General features: G+C 53.2%; 2 protein-coding genes across 2 annotated transcripts; both read right to left on the reverse strand.

Moving 5' to 3' along the window:
• Nucleotides 1-346: 346 nt before the first annotated feature.
• On the reverse strand, nucleotides 347-8,098 carry GPS2 (G protein pathway suppressor 2). The gene is made up of 3 exons (XM_068177969.1): nucleotides 7,889-8,098; nucleotides 4,613-4,722; nucleotides 347-622 (listed from the first exon to the last, which is right to left on the reverse strand). Exons 1-3 carry the CDS (start codon nucleotides 7,980-7,982, stop codon nucleotides 362-364), a joined length of 465 nt encoding a protein of 154 aa, XP_068034070.1. The 5' UTR covers nucleotides 7,983-8,098; the 3' UTR covers nucleotides 347-361.
• Nucleotides 8,099-11,357: 3,259 nt separating this feature from the next.
• LOC137466032 (neuralized-like protein 4) lies at nucleotides 11,358-20,476 on the reverse strand (the record flags this gene model as incomplete). Its single annotated transcript, XM_068177970.1, has 5 exons — nucleotides 11,358-11,586; nucleotides 15,700-15,871; nucleotides 17,162-17,274; nucleotides 18,893-19,020; nucleotides 20,458-20,476. Coding segments are annotated over 5 exons (643 nt in total), but the record flags the coding sequence as incomplete, so codon positions are not given.
• Nucleotides 20,477-20,748: the final 272 nt, after the last annotated feature.

The following is a 20,748-nucleotide window of genomic DNA, read 5'->3' on the forward strand; positions in this document are numbered from 1 at the left end:
AAAATGGGATTTTTGGGTGAAAAATGGGGATTTTTTGCAGGAAATATCAGATTTTTGGGAGGAAAATAGTGATTTTTGGAGAGGAAAAATGGGAATTTTGGGAAATAATTGGGAATTTTGGGAAATAATTGGGATTTTTAGCAAAAAAAATGGGAATTTTTGGGTGAAAAATGGGATTTTTGGGGTAAAACTGGGATTTCTCCAGGCGCTTCTCCTCCTGCAGCGCGCCCAGCTTCTCCTGCAGCTTCAGCAGCTGGAATTGGGGAGAAAAACGGGAATTTTGGGAAAAAACGGGAATTTGGGCCAAAAAAAATGGGAATTTTGGGAAAAAACGGGAATTTGGGCAAAAAAAATGGGATTTTTAGCCAAAAAAATGGGATTTTTTGGGTGAAAAATGGGGATTTTTTGCAGGAAATATCAGATTTTTGGGGGGAAAATAGTGATTTTTGGAGAGGAAAAATGGGAATTTTGGGAAAAATGGGAATTTTGGGGAAAAAATGGGAATTTTGGGGGAAAAAATGGGAATTTTTGGGTGAAAAATGGGATTTTTGGGGTAAAACTGGGATTTCTCCGGGCGCTTCTCCTCCTGCAGCGCGCCCAGCTTCTCCTGCAGCTTCAGCAGCTGGAATTGGGGAGAAAAACGGGAATTTTGGGAAAAAACGGGAATTTGGGCCAAAAAAAATGGGAATTTTGGAAAAACGGGAATTTGGGCAAAAAAAATGGGAATTTTGGGAAAAAAAAAGGGAATTTTAGCCAAAAAAATGGGATTTTTTGGGTGAAAAATGGGGATTTTTTGCAGGAAATATCAGATTTTTGGGGAGGAAAAATGGGAATTTTGGGAAAAAATGGGAATTTTGGGGAAAAAATGGGGATTTTGGGGAAAAATGGGATTTTTGGGAAAAAAAATGGGAATTTTGGGAAAAAAATGGGAATTTTGGGGTAAAAAATGGGAATTTTAGCCAAAAAAATGGGATTTTTTGGGTGAAAAATGGGATTTTTTTGTAAGGAAAATTGTGATTTTTTGGCTAAAATTTTTTGATTTTTGGGTGAATTTTTTTTTGGATTTTTTTTGGGGATTTTTAGGGATTTTTTTGGGGGATTTTGGCTGAATTTTTGGGATTTTTTTATTTTTTGGGGATTTTTGGCTGAATTTTTTGGGATTTTTTTTTTATTTTTTGGGGATTTTTGGCTGAATTTTTGGGATTTTTTTGGGATTTTTTTTGAATTTTTTTGGGATTTTTGGGTGAATTTTTTGGAATTTTTTGGGATTTTTTTTTCAGGATTTTATTGGGATTTTTTTGGGATTTTTTTGGGATTTTTTGGGGGATTTTTGGCTGAATTTTTGGGATTTTTTTTTTATTTTTTGGGATTTTTGGCTGATTTTTTTGGCATTTTTTTGGCATTGTTTTGGCATTTTTTTTTATTTTTTGGGGATTTTTTGGGGGATTTTTGTGGGATTTTTTTGGGGATTTTTTTTTAATTTTTTTTTTGATTTTCGGGTGAATTTTCGGGATTTTGGGTGAATTTTTGGGATTTTTTTTTATTTTTTGGGGATTTTTGGGTGAATTTTTGGGGATTTTTTGGGGGATTTTTGGCTGAATTTTCGGGTGAATTTTCGGGATTTTTGGCTGAATTTTTAGGATTTTTTTTTTATTTTTTGGGGATTTTTTTGGGATTTTTGTGGGATTTTTTGGGGATTTTTTTTAATTATTTTTTTGATTTTCGGGTGAATTTTTGGGATTTTTGGGAGAATTTTTTGGGATTTCCGGGTGAATTTCGGCGTTGCCGCCCACCTGCTCGCGCGTCTCCTCCAGGGACATCCTCTCCTCCAGCGAGGCGGCTCTGGGGGCATGGCGGGGGAATTTTGGGGCATTTTTGGAGGATTTTTTGGGATTTTTTTGGGATTTTTGGCAGAATTTTTGGGCAGAATTTTTGGGATTTTTTTTTATTTTTTTGGGATTTTTTTTAGATTTTTTTGGGGATTTTTGGGATTTTTGGCTGAACTTTTGGGGATTTTTTTGGGATTTTTTTGGATTTTTTTTTTATTTTTGGGGATTTTTTTTTTTATTTTTTGGAGATTTTTGGCTGAATTTTTGGGGATTTTTTTTATTTTTTTGGGATTTTTTTGATTTTTTTGGGATTTTTTGGGGGATTTTTGGCTGAATTTTTGGGATTTTTTTTTTATTTTTTTGGGATTTTGGCTGAATTTTTTTGGATTTTTTTGGCATTTTTTTAGGATTTTTGGCGGAATTTTTGGCTGAATTTTCGGGTGAATTTTCGGGATTTTTGGGTGAATTTTTGGGGATTTTTGGCTGAATTTTTGGCTGAATTTTTGGGATTTTTTTTTTATTTTTTTGGGATTTTTGGCTGAATTTTTAGGATTTTTTGGGCATTTTATTAGGATTTTTGGCGGAATTTTTGGCGGAATATTTGGGTGAATTTTTGGGATTTTTTTTGGATTTTTTTGGGATTTTTGGCTGAATTTTTGGCTGAATTTTTGGGGATTTTTTGGGATTTTTTTGGGATTTTTTTTTGATTTTTGGGGGATTTTTTTGGGGATTTTTTTGATTTTTTGGCTGAGATTTTGGGATTTTTTTGGGATTTTTTGGGGATTTTTTGGGGATTTTTTTTAGGGATTTTTGGCTGAATTTTTGGGGATTTTTTTGGATTTTTTTTGAATTTTTTTTTATTTTTGGCTGAATTTTTGGGGATTTTTTGGGATTTTTTGGGATTTTTTTTGATTTTTGTGGGATTTTTTTGGGGATTTTTTTAAATTTTATTTTTTGATTTTCGGGTGAATTTTTGGGATTTTTTTTTGATTTTTTTGGGATTTTTGGCTGATTTTTTGGGATTTTTTTTTTTTATTTTTTTGGGATTTTTGGCTGATTTTTTGGCTTTTTTTTGCCATTTTTTTTATTTTTTTGGGATTTTTTTTGGATTTTTGTGGGATTTTTTTGGGGATTGTTTTTTAATTTTTTTTTTGATTTTTTTGGATTTTTTTTTGGATTTCCGGGTGAATTTCGGCGTTGCCGCCCACCTGCTCGCGCGTCTCCTCCAGGGACATCCTCTCCTCCAGCGAGGCGGCTCTGGGGGCATGGCGGGGGAATTTTGGGGCATTTTTTGGGGATTTTTTGGGATTTTTTTGGGATTTTTGGCAGAATTTTTGGGCAGAATTTTTGGGATTTTTTTTTTATTTTTTTGGGATTTTTTTTAGATTTTTTTGGGGATTTTTGGGATTTTTGGCTGAATTTTTGGGGATTTTTTTGGGATTTTTTTGGATTTTTTTTTATTTTTGGGGATTTTTTGGGGAATTTTTTTGGGATTTTTTTTTATTTTTTGGGATTTTTTGGGATTTTTTGGGATTTTTTTTAGGGATTTTGGGGATTTTTGGCTGAATTTTTTAGGATTTTTTTTTTTTTTTTTTTGGGATTTTTGGGGGATTTTTGGCTGAATTTTTGGGATTTTTTTTATGTTTTAGGGATTTTTGGCTGAATTTTTGGCGGAATTTTTGGCTGATTTTTTTGGGATTTTTTTTTATTTTTTTGGGATTTTTGGCTGAATTTTTTGGCTTTGTTTTGCCATTTTTTTTATTTTTTTGGGATTTTTTTTGGATTTTTGTGGGATTTTTGGGGGGGATTTTTTTTTAATTTTTTTTTTTGATTTTTGGGTGAATTTTCGGGATTTTTGGGTGAATTTTTGGGGATTTTTTTGGGATTTTTTTGGGATTTTTTTTGGATTTTTTTGGCATTTTTTTGGGATTTTTGGCTGAATTTTCGGGTGAATTTTCGGGATTTTTGGGTGAATTTTTGGGATTTTTTTTTATTTTTTGGGGATTTTTGGGTGAATTTTTGGGGATTTTTTGGGGGATTTTTGGCTGAATTTTCAGGTGAATTTTTGGGATTTTTGGCTGAATTTTTGGGATTTTTTTTTGATTTTTTGGGGATTTTTGGGTGAATTTTTTGGGGATTTTTAAGGATTTTATTGAGATTTTTTTGGGATTTTTTTGGCATTTTTTTAGGATTTTTGGCAGAATTTTTGGGCAGAATTTTTGGGATTTTTTTGGTATTTTTTTGGGAATTTTTTAGGGATTTTTGGGGATTTTTGGCTGAATTTTTTGGGATTTTTTTGGGATTTTTTTTATTTTTTTGGGATTTTTTTGGGGATTTTTTGGGGATTTTTGGCTGAATTTTGGGGATTTTTTTGGCATTTTTTTAGGATTTTTGGCGGAATTTTTGGCGGAATTTTTGGCTGAATTTTTGGGGATTTTTCTGGGATTTATTTTTGGATTTTTTTATTTTTTGGGATTTTTTGGGGGGATTTTTGGCTGAATTTTTTGGGATTTTTTTTGGATTTTTTTGGGATTTTTGGGGGATTTTTGGCTGAATTTTTTGGGATTTTTTTTTATTTTTTAGGGTTTTTTGGCTGAATTTTTGGGTGAATTTTTGGGATTTTTTGGGGATTTTTTTGGATTTTTTTGGGATTTTTTTTTGGATTTTTGTGGGATTTTTGGGGGGGATTTTTTTTTAATTTTTTTTGGATTTTCGGGTGAATTTTCGGGATTTTTTTCTTTATTTTTTTGGATTTTTTTTTGAATTTCGGCGTTGCCGCCCACCTGCTCGCGCGTCTCCTCCAGGGACATCCTCTCCTCCAGCTCCTTGCGCCGGCGCCGCTCCTGCTCCTCCCGCACTTTCTGCTCCATCATCTTGTCCACCTCCTCCTCCTCTGCGGCCACCGCGCCCGCGGTCACCCAGCGGTCACTCACGGTCACTCACGGTCACTCACGGTCACTCACGGTCACTCAGGGGTCACTCATGGTCACTCACGGTCACTCAGGGGTCACTCATGGTCACTCAGTGGTCACTCAGGGGTCACTCATGGTCACCCAGCGGTCACTCACGGTCACTCACGGTCACTCACAGTCACCAGGGGTCACTCAGGGGTCACTCAGTGGTCAGGGGTCACTCACGGTCACTCATGGTCACTCAGGGTCACCCAGCGGTCACTCAGAGGTCACTCAGGGGTCAGGGGTCACTCACGGTCACCCAGCGGTCACTCACGGTCACTCACAGTCACTCAGGGGTCAGGGGTCACCCAGTGGTCACTCAGGGGTCATTCAGCGGTCAGGGGTCACTCAGAGGTCACTCAGTGGTCACTCAGTGGTCAGGGGTCACTCAGGGGTCACTCAGTGGTCAGTGGTCACCCAGCGGTCACTCAGGGGTCACCCAGTGGTCACTCATGGTCACTCGGGGTCACTCAGCGGTCACTCAGGGTCACCCAGCAGTCACTCAGGGGTCACTCAGAGTCACAGTCACTCATGGTCACTCAGCGGTCACTCAGGGGTCAGGGGTCACTCACGGTCACTCAGGGTCACCCAGCGGTCACTCAGTGGTCACTCAGGGGTCAGCGGTCACCCAGCGGTCACTCACGGTCACTCAGAGGTCACCCAGCAGTCACTCACGGTCACCCAGCGGTCACTCAGGGGTCACTCAGTGGTCAGTGGTCACTCAGCAGTCACCCAGCGGTCACTCATGGTCACTCACGGTCACTCAGGGGTCACTCAGTGGTCACTCAGGGGTCAGCGGTCACCCAGCGGTCACTCACAGTCACTCACGGTCACTCAGGGGTCACTCACGGTCACTCAGTGGTCACTCAGGGGTCACTCAGGGGTTAGTGGTCACCCAGCAGTCACCCAGCGGTCACTCACGGTCACTCAGGGGTCAGGGGTCACTCAGCGGTCACTCAGAGTCACCAGGGGTCACCCAGCGGTCACTCACGGTCACTCAGCGGTCACCCAGCGGTCACTCAGGGGTCACTCACGGTCACTCATGGTCACTCAGTGGTCACTCAGGGGTCAGCAGTCACCCAGCGGTCACTCACGGTCACCCAGCGGTCACTCAGGGTCACTCAGCGGTCACTCATGGTCACTCAGTGGTCACTCAAGGGTCAGCGGTCACCCAGCGGTCACTCAGGGGTCACTCGGCGGTCAGGGGTCACTCACGGTCACTCAGATTCACTCACGGTCACTCACGGTCACTCACGGTCACTCATGGTCACTCAGCGGTCACTCAGCGGTCAGCGGTCACCCAGCGGTCAGTCACGGTCACTCAGAGGTCACTCAGGGGTCAGGGGTCACCCAGCGGTCACTCAGGGGTCAGGGGTCACTCAGGGTCACTCAGCGGTCACTCAGGGGTCAGGGGTCACTCACGGTCACTCAGAGTCACTCATGGTCACTCACGGTCACTCACGGTCACTCACGGTCACTCAGGGGTCAGGGGTCACCCAGCGGTCACTCAGGGGTCAGGGGTCACTCACGGTCACTCAGAGTCACCAGGGGTCACCCAGCGGTCACTCACGGTCACTCAGGGGTCACTCAGGGCCACTCAGCGGTCACTCAGTGCTCAGGGGGTCACTCACGGTCACTCACGGTCACTCACGGTCACCCAGCAGTCACTCAGGGTCACCCAGCGGTCACTCAGGGGTCACTCAGGGGTCAGCGGTCACCCAGCGGTCACTCACGGTCACTCACGGTCACTCAGGGGTCACTCAGCGGTCACTCAGCGGTCACTCAGGGGTCACTCAGGGGTCACCCAGCGGTCACTCAGGGGTCAGGGGTCACTCACGGTCACTCAGAGTCACTCATGGTCACCCAGCGGTCACCCAGCGGTCACTCACGGTCACTCACGGTCACTCAGGGGTCAGGGGTCACCCAGCGGTCACTCAGGGGTCAGGGGTCACTCACGGTCACTCAGAGTCACTCATGGTCACTCAGCGGTCACTCACAGTCAGGGTCACTCAGCGGTCACTCAGCGGTCACTCGGCGGTCAGGGGTCACTCACGGTCACTCAGCGGTCACTCAGTGGTCAGGGGTCACTCACGGTCACTCAGAGTCACTCATGGTCACTCACGGTCACTCAGTGATCACTCAGGGGTCAGGGGTCACTCAGAGGTCACTCAGCGGTCACGCAGGGGTCACTCAGGGGCCACTCAGGGTCACTCACGGTCACTCAGGGGTCACTCAGTGGTCACTCATGGTCACTCAGTGGTCACTCAGGGGTCAGGGGTCACTCAGGGTTACTCAGCAGTCACTCAGTGCTCAGGGGTCACTCACGGTCACTCAGAGTCACCAGGGGTCACTCAGGGTCACTCACGGTCACTCAGCAGTCACTCAGGGTCACTCAGCGGTCACTCAGAGGTCAGGGGTCACTCAGCGGTCACTCAGGGGTCAGGGGTCACTCAGGGTCACTCAGTGGTCAGGGGTCACTCACGGTCACTCACAGTCACCAGGGGTCACTCAGGGGTCACTCAGGGTCACTCACAGTCATTCAGCGGTCACTCAGCGGTCAGGGGGTCACTCATGGTCACTCAGAGTCACTCATGGCCACTCAGGGGTCACTCAGGGGTCACTCAGTGGTCACTCAGTGGTCACTCGGGGGTCACTCAGGGGTCACTCAGAGGTCAGTGGTCACTCAGTGGTCACTCAGGGGTCACTCAGGGGTCAGAGGTCACTCAGGGGTCACCGCGGGTTTTTGGGGGTCCCAGCTCCGCCCTGACTCCACCCCCTTCCTCAAGGGGGCGTGACCTGAACATTGGATACGCCGGGGGCGTGGCCTGTTGCCATGGAAACGCTACTGGGAGGGGCGTGGCCTACCCCAGAGAAACGGCGCCAACCGCGGCCCCGTCGCCATGGAGACGCCGAGGGGGCGTGGCCTGTCGCTCCGGAGACCCCGGGGCCGGCTCCCGTTGCCATGGAAACCCCGCCCCAGCGGCGGGCGCGGCCTCGTCCCCTCACGGAGCCTCCCCGGCCTCCCCCGCCGCCCCGGGGCCCTGCGGGGCTCCCCCCGCCCTCAGCCCCAGCCCGGGGCCCTCCCGGCGCCGCGCCCGGCCTCACCCTGCCGCTTGCGCTCCCGCTCCACCATGACGTGGCGGTGCAGCGCCCGCGCCATGGCCGAGCTCAGCTTCGGCCGCTCCAGCAGCGCCGGCATCGTGGGAAGGTGGCGGGGCCGCGGGGTACAGAGCGGGGCCGGGCCGGGGCCGCGGGGCTGAGACGGGGCCGGGCCGGGCCGGGGCCGCGGTTCCGCTTCCGGAGCGAAAGGCTCCCCTCAGAGCGGGGCCACGCCCCCTGGCGGCGGGAACGAGGCGGGGCCACGCCCCAAACTGCGCCCTGAGGCGAAGCCACGCCCCCTCGCCGCCAGAAATGAGGCGAAACCACGCCCCCGGTGGTGGGAACGAGGCGGAACCACGCCCCAAATTGTGGCGTCAGGCGAAGCCACGCCTACTCAAGCGGGAACGAGGCTAAACCACGCCCCTCATGCGGCGTGAGTAAAGCCACGCCCCTCTGGTCAGAAATGAGGCGAAACCACGCCCCCTGTGCTGGGAACGAGGCGGAACCACGCCCCGATTTCCTTCTTAGGAAACGCCACGCCCCCTAGTGTGCAAACGAGGCTTAACCACGCCCATTACGGTCATGTGATGAGAAGCCACGCCCCGCTCATCGGAAACGAGGCTAAACCACGCCCTGATTACCATATAAGGAGAATCCAGCGGGTTTGTTTTTTTTTCCGAAACCACGCCCTATCACCATATAAGGAAAAACCGCGCCCCTTTTGGCGAAAACGAGGCTAAACCACGCCCTGACCGCCATAAAAGGATAAAACACGAGCCTACAGCTGAAAACGAGGCTAAGCCACGCCCCGATTTCCTTATAAGGCTAAACCGCGCGCTCCGAGCGCCAAACAATAAACCACGCCCCCTCAGCTTCCTCAGGCCCCTCCCCCAAGCCCCGGGGGAACCCCTGGGAATCCCCGGCCCCTCCCCCACCCAAAATTTCCCCCTCAGCCCCTCCCCCCCCTCCCCAAATTTCCCGCCCCTCCCCCACCGAGCATTCCGAAGTTTTTTGGTTTTTTTTTTAAATTTTTTTTTTTTTCTCACGGTTTTATTTTGGGGAGGGGGTGGGGGGGGGAACGAGGGGCGCCACCCCCTCCCCCTCCCCCACCCCCCTCGCAGCAGCTTTAAATAAAAATTCATTTAAAAAAAACAAAAAAAAACCAAAAAACAAAAAAAAACAAACAAAAAAACCCGGCCAGAAACCCCCCCAAAAAAACCCAACCCCCCCCCCCCCCAAAAATCCCCTCCCCCTGCCCCTCCCCCACCCCCGCATTCACATTTGGGGCAATAAATAAAAGGGGGGGGGAGGGGCGGGGGGGGAGGGGCTGTGCAGTGGGGGAGGGGGGAAGTGCTGTGACCCCTCCCCCTCCCCCCCCCTAAAAATTGAGGTGAAACCCCCCAAAAACGGGTCAGGGACCCCCAAACTGGGCTCGAGAACCCCGAAATTGGGGTTTAAAACCACGCCCCCCCCCCCCCCAAAAAATACTTGGGGGCCCCTTCCCCCCCCCCCCCGAGTGGTTCCCCCTCCCAAAATTGGGGTGAGAGCCCCAAAATTGAGGTGAACCCCCCCAAAATGAGGTGAACCCCCCCAAAATTGGGGTGAGAGCCACAAAATTGGGGTGAACCCCCCCAAAATTGGGGTGAGAGCCACAAAATTGGGGTGAACCCCCCCAAAATTGGAGTGAATCCCCCAAAATTGAGGTGAACCCCCCCAAAATTGGGGTGAACCCCCCCCAAATTGGAGTGAACCCCCCCAAAATTGGGGTGAACCCCCCCAAAATTGGGATTGAACCCCCCAAAAATGAGGACAACCACCCAAAATTGGGGTGAACCCCCCCCAAAAACTGGGGTGAACCCTCCCAAATTGGGGTGAGAGCCGCAAAATTGGGAGGAATCCCCCAAAATTGAGGTGAATCCCCCCAAAATTGGGATTGAACCCCCCAAAAATGAGGAGAACCCCCCAAAATTGGTGTGAACCCCCCCTAAAATTGGGGTAAACCCCCCCAAAATTGTGATTGAACCCCCCAAAAATGAAGAGAACCCCCCAAAAATGAGGTGAACCCCCCCGAAATTGGGGTGAACCCCCCCAAAAATGAGATCAAAGACCCCAAAATCCGGGAGGGTTTGGGGGGGGGTCCCCCATTTTTGGCGGGGGGTTCACCCCAATTTTGGGTTTTTTTCCCAAAATTTTGGGGGTTTCCCCCATTTTTAGGGGGTTCCTCAATTTTGGGGGTGCCCCAATTTTTTTTGGGGGGGTCCTCAAGTCCGGGGGGGGTCTCCAGATTTTTTTGGGGGGTCCCTCCCCCACTTCAAGGGGGGTTCCTCTGTTCCAACCTCCCCCCAATTTTGGGGTTCCCCATCCCAGGGGATTTCCTTGGGGGCTTCTCCTTCCTGGGAGGAATTCCCAAATTTCTGGGAGAAATTCCTGAATTTTTGGGGAAAAATTCCCAAATGTTGGGGGAAAAATTCCAAGATTTTTTTGAGAAATTCCCGAATTTTTGGGAGAAATTTCCCCTTTTTTTGAGGGGGGGGGCGGGGGGGCAGAAATGCCTAAATTTTCGGGATAAATTCCCAATTTTTTTTGCGAAATTCCCAAATTTTTTGGGGAGAAAATCTCAAATTTTTGGGAGAAATTTCAATTTTTTGGGGGGAGAAATTCCCTATTTTTTTTTTTTTTTGAGAAATTCCCAATTTTTTGGGAGTAATTTCCAAATTTTTTTTCAAAAAATTCCCAATTTTTTTTAGAGAGATTCCCAAATCTTTGGGCGAAATTTCCTCATTTTTTTGCAAAAATTTCTCCCATTTTTGGGTGATTTTTCCCCCCATTTTTGGGGCGATTTCTCCCATTTTTGGGTGATTTTTCCCCCCCATTTTTGGGGCCATTTCTCCCATTTTTGGGTGATTTTTTCCCCCCATTTTTGGGGCGATTTCTCCCATTTTTGGGTGCTAATTCCTCCATTTTTGGGGCGATTTCCCCCATATTTTTGGGGTGACTTCCTCCTTTTTTGGGTGATAACTCCCCCATTTTCAGGGCGATTTCCCCCCTATTTTCGGGGCGATATCCCCCATTTTTGGGCGATAACTCCCATTTATGGGTGATTTTTTTCCTCCATTTTTGGGGCGATTTCTCCCAATTTTGGGTGATAATTCCTCCATTTCTGGGGCGATTTCTCCCATTTTTGGGTGATTTTTCCCCCCATTTTTGGGGCGATTTCTCCCCTTTATGGGTGATTTTCCCCCCATTTTTGGGGCGATTTCTCCCATTTTTAGGTGATTTTTCCCCCCATTTTTGGGGCGATTTCTCCCATTTTTGGGTGCTAATTCCTCCATTTTTGGGGCGATTTCCCCCATATTTTTGGGGTGACTTCCTCCTTTTTTGGGTGATAACTCCCCCATTTTCAGGGCGATTTCCCCCCTCTTTTCGGGGCGATATCCCCCATTTTTGGGCGATAACTCCCCCATTTTCGGGGTTCTCCCCCGTCCGTGGCCGTTCAGTCCACGCGGACCAGCAGCCCGGCCAGCACGGTGGCCCCCGGCTCCTTGGTGACCCACTCGAGCTGGGCGGGGTCCAGCCCCTGGGGGGGCTCCAGGGCGGGCGGGGGGCTCAGCGAGGGGGGCCCGGCCCGGAAGGAGCCCGGACGGACCCAAACCTCAAAGGCCACCTGAGCCCCCCGGGGCCGCGGCCAGCCCGGCTCCCGGAACCTGCGGGGGGAGAAACGGGTCAGGAAATTCCTTAAAATATCCTAAAATAACCTAAAATTCACCCCAAAATATCCTAAAATTCAACCCAAAATCCAGCCCGTCTCCCGGAACCTGCGGGGGGAGAATGGGGTCAGGAAATTCCCTAAAAGATCCTAAAATATATCAAAATATCCCAAAATATCCTAAAATATCCTAAAATATCCTAAAATTCACCCCAAAATCCAGCCCGGCTCCCGGAACCTGCGGGGGGAGAAATGGGTCAGGAAATTCCTTAAAATATCCTAAAATAACCTAAAATTCACCCCAAAATATCCTAAAATTCACCCCAAAATCCAGCCCGGCTCCCGGAACCTGCGGGGGGAGAAATGGGTCAGGAAATTCCCTAAAAGATCCTAAAATATATCAAAATATCCCAAAATATCCTAAAATATCCTAAAATTCACCCCAAAATCCAGCCTGGCTCCCGGAACCTGCGGGGGGAGAACGGGGTCAGGAAATTCCCTAAAACATCCTAAAATATCCTAAAATTCACCCCAAAATCCAGCCCGGCTCCCGGAACCTGCGGGGGGAGAAGGGGGTCAGGAAATTCCCCAAAATATCCTAAAATATCCTAAAATATTCCAAAATATCCCAAAATACCCTAAAATATCCCAAAATATCCTAAAATATTCCTAAATATTCTAAAGTATCCCAAAATATCCCAAAATATCCTAAAATATCCCAAAATCTCCTAAAATATCCTGAAATATCCTAAAATATCCTAAAATAGCCCAAAATATCCCAAAAATCTCCTAAAATATCCTAAAACATCCCAAAATATCTTAAAATATCCCAAAATACCCTAAAATATCCCAAAATATCTTAAAATCTCCTAAAATATCCTAAAATAGCCCAAAATCCACCCCAAAAATCCCCCCTGGGTGGCCCCTCCCCCTTCTCTGGAGCCCCTCCCCCACCCAGGTGACCCCTCCCACTTTTTTAAGCTCCACCCCAATCCATCTGACCCCACCCATTTTAGCCCCTCCCAATCCACGTGACCCCTCCCACTTTTTTAGCTCCACCCCAATCCACGTGACCCCACCCATTTTTAGCTCCTCCCAATCCATGTGACCCCACCCATTTTAGCCCCTCCCAATCCACGTGACCCCTCCCCTTTTTAGCCCCTCCCAATCCATGTGACCCCACCCTCTTTAGCCCCTCCCCAATCCACATGACCCCTCCCCTTTTTAGCCCCTCCCCAACCCACATGACCCCTCCCACTTTTAGCCCCTCCCCAACCCACATGACCCCTCCCACTTTCAGCCGCTCCCCAATCCACGTGACCCCACCCATTTTAGCCCCTCCCAATCCACGTGACCACTCCCACTTTTTAGCCCCACCCAATCCATGTGACCCCACCCATTTTAGCCCCTCCCAATCCACGTGACCCCTCCCACTTTTAGCCCTTCCCCAATCCACGTGACCCCTCCCCAATCCACGTGACTCCTCCCCAATCCACGTGACCCCACCCATTTTTAGCCCCTCCCCAATCTACATGACCCCTCTGACTTTTAGCCCCTCCCAATCCACATGACCCCTCCCCTTTTTAGCCCCTCCCCAATCTACATGACCCCTCCCACTTTTTTAGCTCCACCCCAATCCATAGGGCCCCACCCATTTTAGCTCCTCCCAATCCACATGACCCCACCCATTTTAGCCCCCAATCCATGTGACCCCTTCCACTTTTTAAGCCCCTCCCAATCCATGTGACCCCATTTTAGCTCCTCCCAATCCACGTGACTCCTCCCCAATCCACGTGACCCCACCCATTTTTAGCCCCTCCCCAATCCACATGACCCCTCCCCTTTTTAGCCCCTCCCCAACCCACATGACCCCTCCCACTTTCAGCCCCTCCCCAATCCACGTGACCCCACCCATTTCAGCCCCTCCCCAATCCCTGTGACCCCTCCCACTTTCTTTAGCCCCTCCCCAATCCATGTGACCCCTCCCACGTTTTAGCCCCTCCCCAATCCCTGTGACCCCTCCCACTTTCTTTAGCCCCTCCCCAATCCATGTGACCCCCCAATCCATGTGACCCCTCCCACTTTTTACACCCTCCCCAATCCACGTGACCCCACCCATTTTAGCCCCTCCCAATCCACGTGACCCCTCCCACTTTTAGCCCCTCCCCAATCCACGTGACCCCTCCCCTTTTTAGCCCCTCCCCAATCCATGTGACCCCTCCCACTTTTTAAGCCCCTCCCAATCCACGTGACCCCTCCCACTTTTTAGCCCCTCCCAATCCATGTGACCCCACCCATTTTAGCCCCTCCCAATCCACGTGACCCCTCCCCTTTTTAGCCCCTCCCAATCCACGTGACCCCACCCTCTTTAGCCCCTCCCCAATCCACATGACCCCTCCCCTTTTTAGCCCCTCCCCAACCCACATGACCCCTCCCACTTTTAGCCCCTCCCCAACCCACATGACCCCTCCCACTTTCAGCCGCTCCCCAATCCACGTGACCCCACCCATTTTAGCCCCTCCCAATCCACGTGACCACTCCCACTTTTTAGCCCCACCCAATCCATGTGACCCCACCCATTTTAGCCCCTCCCAATCCACGTGACCCCTCCCACTTTTAGCCCTTCCCCAATCCACGTGACCCCTCCCCAATCCACGTGACTCCTCCCCAATCCACGTGACCCCACCCATTTTTAGCCCCTCCCCAATCTACATGACCCCTCTGACTTTTAGCCCCTCCCAATCCACATGACCCCTCCCCTTTTTAGCCCCTCCCCAATCTACATGACCCCTCCCACTTTTTTAGCTCCACCCCAATCCATAGGGCCCCACCCATTTTAGCTCCTCCCAATCCACATGACCCCACCCATTTTAGCCCCCAATCCATGTGACCCCTTCCACTTTTTAAGCCCCTCCCAATCCATGTGACCCCATTTTAGCTCCTCCCAATCCACGTGACTCCTCCCCAATCCACGTGACCCCACCCATTTTTAGCCCCTCCCCAATCCACATGACCCCTCCCCTTTTTAGCCCCTCCCCAACCCACATGACCCCTCCCACTTTCAGCCCCTCCCCAATCCACGTGACCCCACCCATTTCAGCCCCTCCCCAATCCCTGTGACCCCTCCCACTTTCTTTAGCCCCTCCCCAATCCATGTGACCCCTCCCACGTTTTAGCCCCTCCCCAATCCCTGTGACCCCTCCCACTTTCTTTAGCCCCTCCCCAATCCATGTGACCCCCCAATCCATGTGACCCCTCCCACTTTTTACACCCTCCCCAATCCACGTGACCCCACCCATTTTAGCCCCTCCCAATCCACGTGACCCCTCCCACTTTTAGCCCCTCCCCAATCCACGTGACCCCTCCCCTTTTTAGCCCCTCCCCAATCCATGTGACCCCTCCCACTTTTTAAGCCCCTCCCAATCCACGTGACCCCTCCCACTTTTTAGCCCCTCCCAATCCATGTGACCCCACCCATTTTAGCCCCTCCCAATCCACGTGACCCCTCCCACTTTTAGCCCTTCCCCAATCCACGTGACCCCTCCCCAATCCACGTGACTCCTCCCCAATCCACGTGACCCCACCCATTTTTAGCCCCTCCCCAATCTACATGACCCCTCTGACTTTTAGCCCCTCCCAATCCACATGACCCCTCCCCTTTTTAGCCCCTCCCAATCTACATGACCCCTCCCACTTTTTTAGCTCCACCCCAATCCATAGGGCCCCACCCATTTTAGCTCCTCCCAATCCACATGACCCCTCCCCTTTTTAGCCCCTCCCCAATCTACATGACCCCTCCCACTTTTTTAGCTCCACCCCAATCCATAGGGCCCCACCCATTTTAGCTCCTCCCAATCCACATGACCCCACCCATTTTAGCCCCTCCCAACCCACATGACCCCTCCCACTTTTTAAGCCCCCCCAATCCACGTGACCCCACCCATTTTTAGCCCCTCCCCAATCCCTGTGGCCCCTCCCCAATCCACATGACCCCACCCATTTTTAGCCCCTCCCCAATCCACATGACCCCACCCATTTTAGCCCCTCCCCAATCCCCGTGGCCCCTCCCCTTCTCCATAGCCCCTCCCCCCACGTGGCCCCGCCCACTCACGTGACCCTGCTGGCGAACGTCTCCAGGGCCGCGTAGCCCAGGGCCGGCGACAGCACCAGAGGGGCGGGGCCTGGGGGGCGGGGCCCCGAGCCCGTGGGGGCGGAGCCTGAGCGCGAGTGGGCGGGGCCTGACGGATCCGGCCGGCAGGGGGCGCAGAGCAGCGACCAGGGGCCTGGGGGCGGGGCAGGGGCGGGGCTTCGGTGGGTGTGGTAAAACGGGGCGGGGCTAAACGGGGGAGGGGATTGAGGGGTCCCCCTCCCCATTTTTGGGGTCCCCGTGCCCGATTTTGGGGTCCCTATTGAGTTTTCGGGGACCCCGTGCCCATTTTCGGGGTTCCCATCCCCATTTTGGGGTGCCCATCCCATTTTTAGGGTGCCCATCCCCATTTCAGGGGTCCCATCCCCATTTTCGGGGATCCCATCCCCATTTTGGGTTCCCATCCCCATTTTCGGGGATCCCATCCCCATTTTGGGTTCCCATCCCCATTTCGGGGATCCCATCCCCTTTTTGGGGTGCCCATCCCCATTTTCGGGGTTCCCATCCCATTTTCGGGGCGCCCATCCCATTTCGGGGTGCCCATCCCATTTTGGTGTTGCCCATCCCCATTTTCGGGGTGCCCATCCCCATTTCGGGGTGCCCATCCCCATTTTCGGGGGTCCCATCCCCATTTTTTGGGTTCCCATCCCCATTTTGAGGGTCCCATCCCCATTTTTGGGGTGCCCATCCCATTTTCAGGGATCCCATCCCCATTTTCGGGGTGCCCATCCCATTTTTGGGGTGCCCATCCCCATTTTTGAGGTGCCCATCCCCATTTTTGAAGTGCCCATTCCCATTTTCAGGGCTCCCATCCCCATTTTTGGGGGTCCCATCCCATTTTTTGGGTTCCCATCCCCATTTTCGGGGGTCCCATCCCATTTTTTGGGTTCCCATCCCCATTTTCGGGGTGCCCATCCCATTTTTGGGGTGCCCATCCCGTTTCGGGGTTCCCATCCCATTTTCGGGGTGCCCATTCCCATTTCAGGGCTCCCATCCCCATTTTCGGGGGTCCCATCCCCATTTTTTGGGTTCCCATCCCCATTTTTTGGGTTCCCATCCCCATTTTCGGGGTTCCCATCCCATTTTCGGGGATCCCATCCCCATTTTTTGGGGTGCCCATCCCCATTTCGGGGTGCCCATCCCCATTTTGGGGGTCCCATCCCCATTTCAGGGCTCCCATCCCATTTTCGGGGATCCCATCCCCATTTTTTGGGTTCCCATCCCCATTTTGAGGGTCCCATCCCCATTTCGGGGGTCCCATCCCCATTTTCGGGGTGCCCATCCCATTTTCGGGGGTCCCATCCCCATTTTCAGGGCTCCCATCCCCATTTTCGGGGTGCCCATCCCCATTTTCGGGGATCCCATCCCCATTTTTTGGGGTGCCCATCCCATTTTCGGGGCGCCCATCCCGTTTCGGGGTGCCCACCTGGCACGAGCTCGCCGCGGTCCAGGCTGCGCCGCACGGCGCCGGCGCTGGTGCCGTGATACGCCCGGGGCCACTTCTGCCACCCCCCGCCCCCCTCGGGCCGCGGCTTCGGCCTGGGGGGACCCCAAAATTCACCGAGAACCCCGAAATTCACCGGGAACCCCGAAATTCACCCCGGGGACCCCGAAATTAACCCAGGGAACCCCAAAATTCACCCGGAACCGCAAAATTAACCCAGGGAAACCCCAAAATTAACCCCAGGAACCCCGAAATTCACCCAGGGAAACCCCAAAATTCACCGGGAACCCCAAAATTCACCCGGAACCACGAAATTCACCCCGGGGACCCCGAAATTAACCCAGGGAACCCCAAAATTAACCCCGGGGACCCCGAAATTAACCCAGGGAACCCCAAAATTAACCCGGAACCCGCAAAATTAACCCAGGGAAACCCCAAAATTAACCCCAGGAACCCCGAAATTCACCCAGGGAAACCCCAAAATTCACCGGGAACCCCAAAATTAACCCCGGGACCCCGAAATTACCCCCAAATTCCCCCCAGGACCCCCCAAATCCCCCCCAAACCCCTCCAGGACCCCCCAAATCCCCCCCAAATTCCCCCCAGGACCCCCCAAATCCCCCCAAAACCCCCCCAGGACTCCCCCAAATCCCCCCCAGGACCCCCCAAATTCCCCCCAGACCCCCCCCAAATCCCCCCAAAACCCCCCCAGGACCTCCCAATTCCCCCCCAAAACCCCCCTATGACCCCCCAAATCCCCCCAGGACCCCTCAAATTCCCCCCCAAATCTCCCCCAGGACCCCCCAAATCCCCCCCCAGGACCCCCAAACCCCCCCAGGACCCCCCAAATCCCCCCCAGGACCCCCAAATCCCCCCAGGACCCCCAAATCCTCCCCAGGACCCCCCAACCCCCGCCCAGGACCCCTCAAATCCACCCCAAATTCCCCCCAAAACCCCTCCAGGACCCCCCAAATCCCCCCAGGACCCCGCAAATCCCCCTGGACCCTCCCAAATCCCCCCCAAATCCCCCCAAAACCCCCCCAGGACCCCCCAAATCCCTCCCAGGACCCCCCGAATTCCTCCCAGGACCCCCCAAATTCCCCCCAGACCCCCCCAAATCCCCCTAAGACCCCCCAAATCCCCCCCAGGACCCCTCAAATTCCCCCCAAATCTCCCCCAGGACCCCCCAAATCCCCCCCCAGGACCCCCCAAATCCCCCCCAGGACCCCCCAACCCCCGCCCAGGACCCCTCAAATCCCCCCCAAATTCCCCCCAAACACCCCACAGGACCCCCCAAATTCCCCCCAAACACCCCCCAGGACCCCCAAACCCCTCCAGGACCCCCCAAATCCCCCCCCAGGACCCCCCGAAACCCCTCCAGGACCCCCCAAATCCCCCCCCAGGACCCCCCGAAACCCCCCCAGGACCCCCCAAATCCCCCCAGGACCCCCAAATCCCCCCCAGGACCCCTCAAATCCCCCCCAAATTCCCCCCAAACACCCCACAGGACCCCCAAACCCCTCCAGGACCCCCCAAATCCCCCCCAGGACCCCCAAATCCCCCCCCAGGACCCCTCAAATCCCCCCCAAATTCCCCCCAAACACCCCACAGGACCCCCCAAATTCCCCCCAAATCACCCCCCAGGACCCCCAAATCCCCCCCAGGACCCCTCAAATTCCCCCCAAATCCCCCCCCAGGACCCCCGGCCCGTACCGGAGGCTGAAGCGGCACCAGCCCAGGGGCAGGGGGGGCTCCCGGGGGTCCCGGGGGTCGCCCCCCTCCCCGCTCACAGCCCTGGCAGAAGCAGCGGCTGCGCCGCGGCTCGGGGGCGAAGTACTCGTCTGCGACGGGGAAAGCGGGGTGGGGGACCCCGAAATCGGGGTCAGGGACCCCCAAAACGGGGCCAGAAACACTAAAAATGGGTCAGGGGCCCAAAACCCCCCCCGGACCCCCACCCACGACTCTCCAAAACCCCTCAGGACCCCCCAGACCCCACCCAGGACCCCCCAAATTCACCTAAATCCCCCCGAAATCCCCCAGGACGCCCCAAAAGTCTCCTAAATCCTCCCCAGGACCCCCCAAATTCACCCAATTCCCACCAGGACCCCCCAAAGCTCCCCTAAATCCTCCCCAGGACCCCCCAAATTCACCCAATTCCCACCCAGGACCCCCCAAAGCTCCCCAAATGCACCCCAAATCCCCCAGGACCCCCCAAACCTCCCCTAAATCCTCCCCAGGACCCCCCAAATCCCCCCAGGACCCCCCAAATTCACCCAATTCCTGCCCAGGACCCCCCCAAATCTCCCCTAAATCCCCCCAGGAACCCCCAAATCCCCTCCAGGATCCCCCAATTTCTCCCAAACCCCCCAGGACCCCCCAAAGCTCCCCTAAATCCTCCACAGGACCCCCCAAATTCACCCAATTCCCACCCAGGACCCCCCCAAATTCACCCAATTCCCACCCAGGACCCCCCCAAAGCTCCCCAAATCCCCCCCAAATCCCTCAGTATCCCCCCAAACCTCCCCTAAATCCCCCCCAGGACCCCCCAAACCCCACCAGGAACCCCAAATCTCCCCCAGGACCCCCAAACCCTCCCAGGACCCCCCAGATCCCCCTCAGAACCCCCCAAAACCCACCCAGGGCCCCCCAGGACCCCCCAAACCTCCCCCAAACCCCCTCTGGCCCCCCCAACCCCCCAAATCCCCCCCCCAATCCCCCTCAGGCCCCCCAAATCCCCCCCAGAACCCCCAAATCTCCCCAGGACCCCCCAAACCCTCCAGGACCCCCCCAAAGCCCTCCAGGACCCCCCCAAATCCCCCTCAGGACCCCCCAAACCCACCCAGGACCCCCCAAATCCCCCTCAGGACCCCCCGAACCCTCCCAGGACCCCCCAAACCTCCCCCAAACCCCCTCCGAACTCCCAAATCCCCCCCCAAATCCCCTTCAGGACCCCCAAACCCCCCCAGGACCCCCAAACCTCCCCCAAATCCCCTCCAAACCCCCCAAATCACCCCCCAAACCCCCCCAGGACCCCCCAAACCGCCCCCATACCCCCTCTGCCCCCCCCAAATCCCCCTCCGGACCCCCAAATCCCCCCAGGAACCCCCAAATCTCCCCAGGACTCCCCAAACCCCCCAAATCCCCCCCCCCAAATCCCCCTCAGGACCCCCCAAACCCCCCAGGACCCCCCAAACCGCCCCCATACCCCCTCTGCCCCCCCAAATTGCCCTCAGGACCCCCAAATCCCCCCCAGGCCCCCCCGGAGCCCCCAGACCCACCGGGCAGCAGCAGCAGGTCCTTGAAGCGGGCACAGAGCGCCTGGTAGGGGCAGGGCTGGGGGGGCGCGGGGGGGCCCCAGCACAGGCTCTCCTTCACCCCTGGGGGGGGGCACGGGCTCAAATCCCACCCTCCCAAAAAAAACGGGGGGTCCCAAAACCCCCCTCCCCAAAATTGGGGCCTTCCAGAGCCTCCCCAAGCCCAAAAATTGGGATTTTCCTTCTGAATTCCCCAAAATTTGGGGTTCCTCGACCCCTCCCCCCCACCCCCCCAAGATTTTGGGGGTGCAGATT

This window comes from Anomalospiza imberbis, unplaced genomic scaffold, assembly GCF_031753505.1.
Source record: "Anomalospiza imberbis isolate Cuckoo-Finch-1a 21T00152 unplaced genomic scaffold, ASM3175350v1 scaffold_1291, whole genome shotgun sequence".
Taxonomy (NCBI): domain Eukaryota; kingdom Metazoa; phylum Chordata; class Aves; order Passeriformes; family Viduidae; genus Anomalospiza; species Anomalospiza imberbis.

Excerpts from the sequence above, each read along its gene's own strand:
- GPS2 (XM_068177969.1), bottom strand. The coding sequence starts at position 7,982 with ATGCCGGCGCTGCTGGAGCGGCCGAAGCTGAGCTCGGCCATGGCGCGG. Across the intron at positions 4,723-7,888 it reads GCGGGAGCGCAAGCGGCAGG|AGGAGGAGGAGGTGGACAAG; the intron begins GTGAGGCCGGGC and ends CGGTGGCCGCAG. Across the intron at positions 623-4,612 it reads TGGAGGAGACGCGCGAGCAG|CTGCTGAAGCTGCAGGAGAA; the intron begins GTGGGCGGCAAC and ends CCCCAATTCCAG.